General features: G+C 37.4%; 2 protein-coding genes across 2 annotated transcripts; both read right to left on the bottom strand.

Moving 5' to 3' along the window:
* Positions 1–1,476: 1,476 nt before the first annotated feature.
* LOC144631464 (small ribosomal subunit protein uS9) lies at positions 1,477–6,013 on the bottom strand. Its single transcript, XM_078489897.1, has 6 exons — positions 5,937–6,013; positions 5,813–5,845; positions 4,467–4,568; positions 2,565–2,661; positions 2,140–2,187; positions 1,477–1,675 (listed from the first exon to the last, which is right to left on the bottom strand). The coding sequence occupies exons 2-6, from the start codon at positions 5,843–5,845 to the stop codon at positions 1,530–1,532; spliced, it is 426 nt and encodes a 141-aa protein (XP_078346023.1). The 5' UTR covers positions 5,937–6,013; the 3' UTR covers positions 1,477–1,529.
* A 662-nt stretch (positions 6,014–6,675) lies between these two features.
* LOC144631459 (uncharacterized) lies at positions 6,676–11,539 on the bottom strand. Its single transcript, XM_078489890.1, has 6 exons — positions 11,311–11,539; positions 10,031–10,333; positions 9,379–9,694; positions 8,267–8,420; positions 7,437–7,566; positions 6,676–6,899 (listed from the first exon to the last, which is right to left on the bottom strand). Exons 1-6 carry the CDS (start codon positions 11,432–11,434, stop codon positions 6,814–6,816), a joined length of 1,113 nt encoding a protein of 370 aa, XP_078346016.1. The 5' UTR covers positions 11,435–11,539; the 3' UTR covers positions 6,676–6,813.
* Positions 11,540–11,738: the final 199 nt, after the last annotated feature.

The following is an 11,738-nucleotide window of genomic DNA, read 5'->3' on the forward strand; positions in this document are numbered from 1 at the left end:
GGCCGGCGTCTTCGAAGGGGAGGGAGGAAGGGAAGTTCGAGCGCGAAGCGCGATCCGGCAATCCCAAACGATCGCGCTTCGCGCTCTCCCTCGCTCGCGCTTCGCGCTCGAACTTCCCTTCTCCCTCCCCTTCGAACGCCGGCCACGCAGGCTATTCCAGGCCCTGCAAACAATTTTTTTCAATATTTTTCATCCCCCCCCCTCCAAAAAAATAATGGTCCATCCCTAAAACGATCATGATTTAATACATTCTACTTCATTGGCTTTTAATGAAAGTTGTACTCAGATATTTCGCAAAGTTGTAAAATTTCACATGTAATTATTGTGCGTTTTACAACACTCTAGTTCGATCTCCTCCAATCTTTTTCAAACTTTTCCAATCTTGAAAAAAAGCCAAACTTTTCACGTTTTTCTTTTTCTTTTCGTTTTTCTACTTCTCAAAACACAACCAACAAATTAATGTAAACCGATCCGCAATAGTTTACGACCTTTTACGGTAATGAAGCAACAACCATTACAAAGGTTTTAAGCAGCGGCTTTATTAAACAGGATCCACGATACAAACATCCACCTGGTGTACCCTAATGGATTTATCTGCACGGATTATGACGGTGTAGAATTTGAAAAAGTTTGTAAAATGGCCGGAAAGTGGGGATTTTTTTTTTGACATGTGATGCCTGCATAAATTTTTGCGGCTTAGGCCTTGACATGGGAGATCTGGGCACTAATCTAGTAGTGTGGGGGGTTTTTGGGGCATTACAGCACTACAACGAAATCTGACGAAATTTGTCTTGTGCCGTTCTGTAAGGAGTTGCCTAATTATAATGTGATATTTTTGCGCCAAACCTTACCAGGTTTCATATACAACGTTTTCCATACTTTTGTCCAAACTATTATTTTCCTTTTCCAGACTCGAGAACAAAATGTAAACTCGATGCACGGCGACCCTGGAAACGAGGTTGGCACTGCGCCCACAACAGAGGGAAGGGCGAAGAGAGTCACTGGATTCTGCGATTGAACATTGCTCCTTGGAAAAAGACTCTTTTCCATTTTTCCAGACTTGACTTTTCTCCGATACTTTTTTAAGGCTGGAAAACTAAAACTTATTTGCAGATTTCCAAGAATGAGACTCTGTACCATTAGAAAATTACGCGCGATGGTTTACATTATATACGAAGGTTTATTGCTGCACTTGGTAGTCCCCATAACGAAGTCACCTTCCACAGTACCACTGTCTGGTTTAGCTAAACAAGTTTTGATGCGAACCAAGTGTTTTTGTTTTCAAGAGCTATGCCTTTGTGTAAACCATTAATTTCCTGTGAACACAGGCGGGAAATTGCATGGAGACAGGTACGAGGAATTATCTCTCCCAGTTATTACAAATATCGACGAGTTTATAAATCCAAATTCAAAGGGTTTCATATGACTCGACTTGTGGTAAACGCTTTAGCTGAAAAGAACGAAACAACTACAAAATTTCCATCAAATTATTACACTTTATTGAACTTCAACTCCATGTAAATAAAAAGTTAACGGTAGGACTTCTGGTAACGTGACCTGGCGGCTGGTCCACCGAATTTCTTAGCCTCTGCACGGCGTGGATCAGCTACGAGCAGTGAACGGTCATACTGGACAAGAATGTCACGAATCTCTTTCTTGGAAACCTCGTCCACATCTGAAAAGGGGAAATATTAAGTGTAAGTAATTCTCTTAACTTGTCACCACACAGTTATTATATCGCTTGTTCTGAGAATTAGCAGCACATCAAGCCAATGTCCACAAATATTGATGATTTGCTTTTTTCTCCTCAAACCACTCCTTGACAATGCATCGAGTTTGTAAGGAGAGTTAAGATTATAATACTTTCACAGTTGAAAGGATTGAAATTAGAGAATTAAACCTTTACTCAAAGTACTGTTTGCCACAATCAAGTGCACTGGGCTATAAAAGAAAAATCTGAGACTTCAGTGTAATTTAAATCTATGGCGTGTGGAATGCTAACTAAGGAGAACAAAAAATGCTTCAAGCAATAAATTTTCCCTGGTGCAAGTGATATTGGGAGAATTTTGGAGTGATATTAGAGTGAACATTAGTCGCAGAAAAAAACATTGATTTAATTGTCTAAACCACAATACTTACATTTCTGGTAGTACGCTACCAAGGCCTTGGAGATGGCTTGACGGATAGCTGAAAAAGATGACAACTTTAGCTATTACACTGTATAACCTTATTTTCTGGTAACTTTTACACTCGTTACCACTAAAAGAACAACCTAATGATATACTACATTTTAGCGACCATTTTATCGGTGTGTGATTAAATTTGCCAGTGTTTGGTTCAGTTAGAACAGCAATAACAGAGAATTGTTACAAGTCTAAATCTCTATTTTCTTCATTCTGTCATAACCAAGACTATGGAATGATTAAGTTGACATTTTTATCATGATCACTTTCTATGTTGTAAACTGACCATGTACATTGACTCTTGACTTTTTTAATGAAAAGCCTCCAATAAGTAGTTCAAAATACAGCTACTGCTGGAGTTTAAGGTTACTTTAGACTTACCATAAATCCTGGAAACATGACCACCACCCTTCACTCTGACACGAATGTCCACACCTTCAAATCTCTCCTTGCCCAGAAGAAGAATGGGCTCCTGAACCTATTGCAGCGACACAGTAAGCATCAAATCATCATTCTCTTTATAAGTACCATACATGTACACTTCTCTTATTTTAAGTATTGAAAATTTCCCACTACAGTTCAAAATGGTCTTCTCTATAGTAAAACAAAATATACCAGGCCTATACCAGCATCGTCCGACCCAAATTGGAGTACGCAAGTGCCTCGTGGGACCCACACCACAAAAAAGACATTCAACCCTAGAGAGAGTTCAAAGAAAAGCTGCCCGTTTTTGCCTCACTTCAAGAAACAGCTAGCGTGACAGACATGTTATCTGATGAAATGGGACGAGAGACAAGACAAAAGAAAAACAGACGACCTAATACAACTTATATAACCTAGTAGACATAACTACGGAAAATCACTTAATACCAAAAGTGAAAAAAGAACACGCAATAGCCATGCTTTTAAGTATAGGATGCCGAAAGTTTCTAGGACGTTTAAGTTTCTTTTTCCTAGATCAATAAAGTGGAACTGCTGCCCCGACATGATTGCAGTCATTTCGAATTTTAAATTAAATTTAGGGAAGCTTAAACAAGTAAATTGTACTAGTTTTTTTATCTTATTTATACATTCTTTTGTTTTTGTTTTTTGTACTCTTATAGTTGATGTGATGTCTTAAAGATGTTATCAACTCAATAAATGTAGATGTAGATGAAAATAATCCTTATAGCCAAGCTCTGTTCTTTTATGAAGCGTTAAAGGAATTTCCCTAGTATTGCATTGTGCATCCTTACTGCGCAGAATTTTATGTGCAATTAGCGCGCGCACACAAACAAAATGGCCGCTTTTTTCAAAGGAATTTCCCTAGTATTGCATTGTGCATCCTTACTGCGCAGAATTTTATGTGCAATTAGCGCGCGCACACAAACAAAATGGCCGCTTTTTTCCATGAGTGTTTGAGTGTAGCGATCAAATTCTTTCTACAAAATAAATACAGATCAGTTTCTATGGCAGAAAAAATAAATTACCACTAGAAGCGTGTACTTTGCTAGCACTCGCAAAGGAATTATTAAGGAATTATGTAGTATTTAAAGGTCTTCCTTCTCCTAAACTAGTACGGTGACCCCCCCTTTTTATTTCAAAATGTAGGTTCCCTTAAGGAAAACAACCAACAGGCAAGGTTTGATTGGAAATCTATTAGTAGTTCTATTTCACAGGAATTACCTTAAGGCTGGTTTTCACTTGTGACTGAGTCAGAATCGTAAACAAAAGGTCGGAATTTTACAGAGTTGTAAGCAGAGTTTCCAATTCTGATTATGACTGAATCACTTATATTCCAGTGAAAAATAAATCCTTGGATTCGCAAGCAGAATGGAAGTACTTAAAGCGCCAAAGAGTTAGCATTATGATTGGTTTGTGCTTCTGCTTGCGACTCAGTCAATTTAGTTTACACTGGATTAAAGGCAGTGTCATAAGCAGAATCGGAAGAAAAAGAAAACGTTCTGATTCTTTCGACTCTGATTCTGTTGAGCTTCTTCTTCTACTTAAACTTTTTTCATGCCCTCGATTCACTGCCATGTCATTTGTGCACTTAATAACAGAACAGAGTACTGTCACTTACATGCACATCTATATAACAGTGTTGAGAACTTATGCATAAAACTGATATTAAGCTAAACTTCTTATTAATATATTATTATCATCATCGTCATCATCACAAACTTTATTTAAGTGTCAAAATCTTTTGGCATGCCTAAAGAGGCCCACTAATCTGGGTAACTATAACCTTAAAATCAGTTATTTAAATACCTATGCATATTGAAAGGGTTTAAACAAGCATACCTTGTATCGGAGAGTTGATGGTTCAACCAAGTCCAATGGGCATCCATTAATCTTGATCATGCCATTTCCACGCTTACAGAAGGCAACAGCTGTAGCTGTTTTCTAAACAATAAAACAAGGCTCATATAAGTACATGTGTATGTGAAAAAATATGAAACACATGCTATGGTGAAAGGTTACATCTTTTACCATTTACTAAATACTCTGCTTTACTATTGCATGCAGCAGAAGGCTGCATATTTACAGTTATATTACTAAATAATAATAATAATCTGAAAATGGCATCAAAGGCACGTTTAAATTTAGGCTAGTGCATAAACGCTGAACCTTTTTTTTTTTTTTGTTTTGTTTCAGGCATGTTTCATGTTTCTGTACTTATTATTCAACAGATGCGCGCGCGCCCATATATGGTCAAAATGTAAAGGATATCTGTCATCCGCACATAACAGATATCCTGCGATATTCGTAGGTTGCGAAGATTCGTCCGAATCTTGTAAGCGCTGCATGATTACAGCTTTTGTTTGTGAAAAATGTGTTTCGTTGACAATTTGTTGAATAATAAAACAATTATCCTGCTCAATCTTGCGGAATATCGTCTGATTTAGCCAACTCGGCCTACGGCCTCGTCGGCTAAGTATCAGGCGATATTCCCGCGATTTCGCAGGATAATTGTTAAATATTGGGTAAATATCAAACAAATTGTTTGATATCTGACTTGACTTATTCAGGTCAAATCTACTGCTTGATAGATGTCAACAGTGTTCAAAAACTATGGCAAGGGCCCAAAAGTAGGGGTTATTTACAAAAATTAAATATTATGCAATTAAAATAAAATATAAGAAGACTAAATTTAGGGGCATTTGGATTACTTTCCATAAGCTAAGTTTGAAAAGAACTTCCAAAAAGTAGCTTCGCAGAAGCTTACAACCATAATTTGTCGTTGTTTATCGTGAAATTCCACGCTTGTTCGGCGTATAAAAGCACCAATGTTAAAACTGAACCAACGTATTTCTTTTTCCTTGAAGTTTCTTAAAATAAATCCGAAAATGATCGACCAGCATTCGGCAGAAGGAAATTGGAAAACATCAAAGGGCTTCATGATCAAGAAATACACTTTGAATTCACTTAATACAACCGAAATGCATGGCCGGTCGCTTTAATCAGTGGCAAAAATGTCATATAATTCACATCCCCGTTTCTTCACAATATTACCCCAATTTTAATCGTGTGCATCACATTAGACTTTGAATACAACTGCATCAATTTCACTGCCGCCATGTTTAAAATTAATGCACGTGTTAGCTAAGTCAACATTCCTTACGAGAAATCATTGATTTTACACGTACCTTTCGTCCAAAAACTTGTACTGACTGACTCATCTTAAAACAAACGACACATTAAATAAAGTTAGATGCAAATCGACACCGCCATAAAAGCGAAATATCGAAATTTTAACCCTCATTTCAGTACCTTTCTGTTCGGAACGAAGAGTTGAAGCAAGAGGGAGAAAGCGTGGTGCGCATGCACGAAAGGAGGCACGCAACACAGAAACGAGGCTATTAGAGAAGGTCGGGAATGGAAGGGACTTCTGGATGAGATAAATGAGGGTTATGTAGTTGGGAAAATTCGAATGTATTTTGTCCCGACTCTCTCGTGCGTTATTGATTTGGCTTATAGCTGAGAAATGACTGAAGATATCAATTTCTCCTGGGATATTTCGGCAATCTGGCTTTCTTTCCCCAGATAAAAACACAAATGGTGTACTGGCAGATTTTAGTCTAGCCCCTTTCCAATATTATTTTTATTAATTTTGTCATCTGATATTTTATATTGATCCAAACATATTGTCAAGAAATAAATTCCTTCAATGCAAACTACTGCAGAACATTGTTACAAAAAAAAAAGATCATGGCATGAATTGTAGGGCAGTAATTTAAGCTAAGAGGTTTGCCATTGCGCCCCTCCGTTTGGGGGGGGGGGGGGGTTGGGACAAGGACAAGAGGACAGCTGAAATTTCAGACTACCGTGTTGCAAAAAAATATCAATAAATGTATTTCCTTCAACCAGAAAAACGGATTGAGCGTTCAAAAAAATCAAACATAAAAAATAAGGGGTAAAAACTTCACAAAACTATGTTTTTTCAATGCTTTATTCATTAAACTTTTCATTACATTTAAACATATTGTTACTTCCTTTTCTACCTAATATAACTGACTTGACTTAACTTTCGTTGTCGTTTTGAGTTCTAAATTTTTTTCCTGTTATTGACTGTGCCAAGAAATCTAAAATCATTCTACTATTTTAATAAGTTTAACGATGATCAAGCTTCTTTTTTCCATTTTTCTTTCTATGCAAATGAAGAAGTGAAAACCATTGCAGGTTCATTGGCAATGTTATAAAAAGTGGCCATCCAAGCATACTGAGAGAAGAAAACTGCAGAAAAAAAGAAACAAAACATTAAGTAACAACCTGTTCCTGACAAAAAAAAACCCAGATAGTGTTAACAGACATGGAGGGGGGAAGGAGAGGGGGGTTTGAAAAAGCATATCTTCAAATCTAACTCCAAATACAAGTTCAATTCTCGATCATTACAATATATTACCAAAATCTCTTGATGTTATTTTTTTCTAAGAATCTGGTGGTACATTAACCTCTAACTGTAGCTGTCAATCTTTTTTACTCTGATCATTGGTCTTCCCACTTGCACCAGGCACCTTGCAGATGGGTATGGTTAACTTTATTTAGGCAGGAAAGACCATACATAAATATGGCCGGTATTCAGAGGGGCACTGCTGGTAAAAAGTATGACAATTTGTCCTAAAAAAAAATGTGAGTTCACTGCCAGTTCAGACTTGATTGCCCATGCCTTTCCTATAAATGACAATCAGACTAGAGCGAGGAGTGGGAATTGAGCCTAGTGCCAGCACAGAGGAAAAGTAGAACCGTCAGTCCTGCTTCTGGTTTACTTACAGACATCTCCTTGTTTCAGCGTAAACTGAAACTTCTCACACTGGTCTTCACAGCTTTCAACTGGCTGAAGATTCACAACTGTTGAACCAGTCACTTGTGCCATCCACACATTGTCGAATGTGCCTTGTGCCTGGTGATTCATAAGACAAACTTATCATCAAAATAAAACAAAATTCAAATAATAATCTCTCAATGTGGATAAATGTAAAGTGAAATGGCAACTTGGATAAAGTGAAGTAAATGAAGAAGTGTTCTCAAGTTGAAATCTCGGAAAAAAGATTTTCCGAGTACCCCCAACGGGAGTCGAACCCATGACCTTCCAAGATTACCGGTTGGACGCTCTAACCACTGAGCTATGGGAGACTCGTGGTGAGCGAGGTCATATACTAAGTTCTTATGTGTGACACATGTCCTGCCATATCTGCAAGGCTCAATATGTCGAAATGATAAATGTGGATAAATGTAAAGTGAAATGGCAACTTGGATAAAGTGAAGTAAAATAATGTATTGCTTCAGAAAACATCCATACCCCTCCCACAGAAGGTTTTTTAGTTTGAATCCCCCATCCCTCTGGAAATTCCAGTTAAGCACCATACTTTCCTTTCAAAATTTCACTTCAAGACCCCCCACTCCCTCGGAATTTCCAATGACCTTCCATGGGAGAGGGTATGGATATTTTCTCGAACTGCACAATTATAAGATCAAGTAAAGATGATAGCTGAGTAAATAAACATACCGTCTCTAACATAACTTCTTCAGTACTGGAATGCAAATAGTAATCTCTCAACTAACAGATCAAGTAAAGATGACAGCAGAGTAAATAAACATACCGTCTCTGACATAAGTACTTGTTCATTGGAGCTGTCCACTGTGGCTGGTTGTAACAGATACATTGACTTGTCTAAAGCACCCTCACTATGAATACAGTATGGACGAGGAAACAAGGCTCGCAGTGATCTTAAGCCTTGTCCATAGCAAACTTTCCTGCAACAAAATATTACAAAAGAAACTTAAAGGTTAACTACACCTGGCGACTACTTGTTCAGGATAAGAGATTATTGATATTCCGGGATACAATATTTCTTTATTTTCTAATACTTGTCAGCTGTCCAAATGACACTTCATTTTACAGTCAAAATACTCAGCGTGTGCTGCCTAGGTTTCGAGAATAATTTTGATTGACAACGAACAGACTGCAATATTCATTTCAAACTTTCAAACTTAACTTGAGTATTGTAATCAGCCAAGTATAGTACAGTCGAAGTTCTCTTAATGGACACTCTCGTAAGCGGACAGCTCTACTTACGGCCTCCTTGTTAGAAACCCCATTTTAACTACCATTATACAAACTCTGTATTTTTACATTCTTGTTAGCAGACATTCCGTAAGCGGCCGCGGACACTTTCAGAGATTATGACTGACACTTTTTCTCTGTTTTTAAGTTTCTGTAAGCGGACACTTTAAAGCTGCTTAAAGAAAATCCTATTAACAACCTCTGCATCGATGTAAAACAATCATCTTCACATCGCCGTTCGTCACAATGATTTTAAAGTAATTACAATACCATATTTCAGTGCTTGTTTTTTTGTCATCCACGTCCGTCTGGTTATTGTTAGCTGGGCAAGTTCCCTAAAGCGGCCATTTATCCCCTACACCTCTAGTGGCCGCTTACAAGATGAAGAACCATTCTCCTAAGCGGCCAGCTCCAGTTACGGACACATTTTCCGTGTCCCGAGGGTGTCTGCTTACGCAAGCTTCGACTGTAGTACTATAAAGATATAATTTTATTTACCCTTGGGAAATAAAGAGTTGATTGTCAGAGTGGAATGTTCTCCTTAATATAATGACTCAGACTGGCTGCTGAATAGGAATTGACTGACTTGTAAATTCCAACTAAGAAATGGAAATGGACTAAACTGCAGCATGACCAGATATTACTAACCATGCTAGTATATTTCCATCCGGCTTGTAATGGTCCCAATTCTCAAGCACTTCCGTCAGACTTTTAGCAGACTCATTGACAGCTCCATTGATCCTAAACTCGCAGGCATCCTGCTCCAGATCTGCTTGGTTTGCGCGATAAAACTCCATAAATTTTTCAAAGCTGTGCTCCGCATCTCCATAGCCTGGCATGTTTCTAACCACAACAGGAAATGCAGTGTCATAGAAGTTCTTCTTGAAGGAAGCTTTGGTGAGATTTGCACTGGAACGGCTGGCGATCTTCTTCAATCCCTGACATATTGCACAATCAGGTTTTTCTGGAAGAAAATGATCAATTCAATTGATTTTATCAGTTTTAGAAAAAAATCTTGCAAGCTTATCTCAAGTACTGCTAGCAAAGTGATTTTTAAGAAGAGGACTATAACTTGTTAAGTTGTTGGTTGCAATTTTCTCCTGGTCAATAGCATTTTCTCTTTCTAAGTCATATTGGGATTTAAAAAATTCTTAAATGTCAAGAATCAACATCCATCATCATCATCGTTATCACCTACCAACATTTATATCATTATTATTTAGTAAACAAATAATTATTATTTTTTAATCAATGTCAAAATAAAGTTATTATAAACTTTTCAACAACATTCTATAGCTACCTGCAACGTAAAACGGGTTGTCGACCATACACTCCAAGGCACTCAGCTTTGACAAGTCCATGAAGTTGTGCAAGGGAAGAGAAACCAAACGGACCACACGCTGTAATGGATACTGAAAATCGGCAGTCAATTGCCCCATGTAGAGTCCAAATGACGGCTTGATCATGGCCATCAGTGACACTCCACTGTATAACAGAAAAGGTACCAGGATAATCAACCCTGCCACTTGAAAACAACGACTGATACAGCTACGTTTCTTGCTTTTAGTTTTGCTGGCATCCTTTGAATCTGATGGAGTTTTCTCTGCAAAAGAACAAATATTTTGTAAAAATAGAACTACCATATGAAGGCCTTCACTGCTTTTTTTAATATTGCTTTACCAAAACCCCTTTACTTAGCCACTGATGTTCATAACTCCATGCCTAATTATACATATAGTTTTGTGAATTTTTTTCTATTCATAAGTGATCATGCAGGGTTTTCATTAAGAATTGTAATAGGAGGAGAATAGTGTAAAGTAACCGGAGGCTGATTTTTAAAGGTTCCGCATCTTAATAAAAATATAGGTACAGGCCTTTGAAATTTAGCCGGAGAATTCTCCGATCTCCGATGCCTAATGAACACCCTGATCATGTGAAGGAGAGAAAGACCGAAGGAGACTATAGAAGAAAATGTAGGCATAATATGGCATTGGGAAACGAAAAAATGTCTTTCTGTAAGTACTTTGCCACAAAAAGAAAGAAATGTACTAAAGCTAATATATTTATTGTAGTTTACATTTGCAAAATTAATGCCAGGTCAAAACAATTTCAAACAAGTTTGATACGTATTTTACTTTGTTTCAGATTAACCATTTATTAACATAATCCATAAACAAAGAAAACTACAAATCAAACAAGACCAGAAATTCATTTCAAACCCCCACAACAATTATTCTTTCTTTACTTGTAAGAAATACGTAGGTAATCTTAAAGTAAGCTAATATTACCTACTATATGCCTAATATATCGTGAATACGGAGTTCGAAAAGGCTTCCTCTTGATAGAAACAAAAGATTTGCCTATCGTAAAGAAAGCTGATCTTCAACAAAAGGTCGACCCACAAGCAGGACAGACAAGTCTACTTCCTCATTTCGGCAATGTTGTTTGTCCCAAACCGAATGTATTTGGCGTTTGATGAAGAAAGCATCACCGAATCATCAAAGAATTATCAAAACGAAATCGTTCAAGAAAAACTTAAAATATATTTGACTGAGAAAAGACAACCAGCTAATTAACTACCTCCCAAAGCGCGAAGAATAGCCTCGTCAATTTCTTCCTTGCTCAGTCCCCAGCTTTCGCCTTGCTTTCTCAATTCCTCGACTTCTTTACGCAAAAATATCCCTGTAACATTATCCATGGCCATTACGTGGCGTATTCCAAAGCTTCTATCTCTGGTGAGAGTGAATACTGCCTAAGAATAACTTTTTCCCTCTGTATATTGCCTCTGATATTATTGCCTTTTTCAGAATCTTCCAAGTTGGCTTTGTATTGACTGTCAGGGGAGGAGTGCGTATGAGTTTTATACTTAAGCAAAATATGTTGTTTAGTTTTACAAACAATCCTTCTAAGCAAAGCAAGATGTTCTTTATTATATTTTCCCCTAATCGTAATTTATTTTTTTATTTTCAATAATAAAACTGTAAAATAAACCTTTGTTGCCAAAGTTT

This window comes from Oculina patagonica, chromosome 12 (genome assembly GCF_052425735.1).
Source record: "Oculina patagonica isolate OP01 chromosome 12, crgOcupat, whole genome shotgun sequence".
Taxonomy (NCBI): domain Eukaryota; kingdom Metazoa; phylum Cnidaria; class Anthozoa; order Scleractinia; family Oculinidae; genus Oculina; species Oculina patagonica.

What these genes read in the sequence shown, in the direction of transcription:
- LOC144631459 (XM_078489890.1), bottom strand. Translation starts at nt 11,434, where the DNA reads ATGGCCATGGATAATGTTACAGGGATATTTTTGCGTAAAGAAGTCGAG. An exon ending in TATTCTTCGCGCTTTGGGAG is followed by an intron (nt 10,334 to 11,310) that starts GTAGTTAATTAG and finishes GTTCTTTTGCAG; the next exon opens with AGAAAACTCCATCAGATTCA. An exon ending in GATGGAAATATACTAGCATG is followed by an intron (nt 8,421 to 9,378) that starts GTTAGTAATATC and finishes ATTTTGTTGCAG; the next exon opens with GAAAGTTTGCTATGGACAAG.
- LOC144631464 (XM_078489897.1), bottom strand. Translation starts at nt 5,845, where the DNA reads ATGAGTCAGTCAGTACAAGTTTTTGGACGAAAG. An exon ending in CATCAACTCTCCGATACAAG is followed by an intron (nt 2,662 to 4,466) that starts GTATGCTTGTTT and finishes TCGCTGCAATAG; the next exon opens with GTTCAGGAGCCCATTCTTCT. An exon ending in TCATGTTTCCAGGATTTATG is followed by an intron (nt 2,188 to 2,564) that starts GTAAGTCTAAAG and finishes CATCTTTTTCAG; the next exon opens with CTATCCGTCAAGCCATCTCC.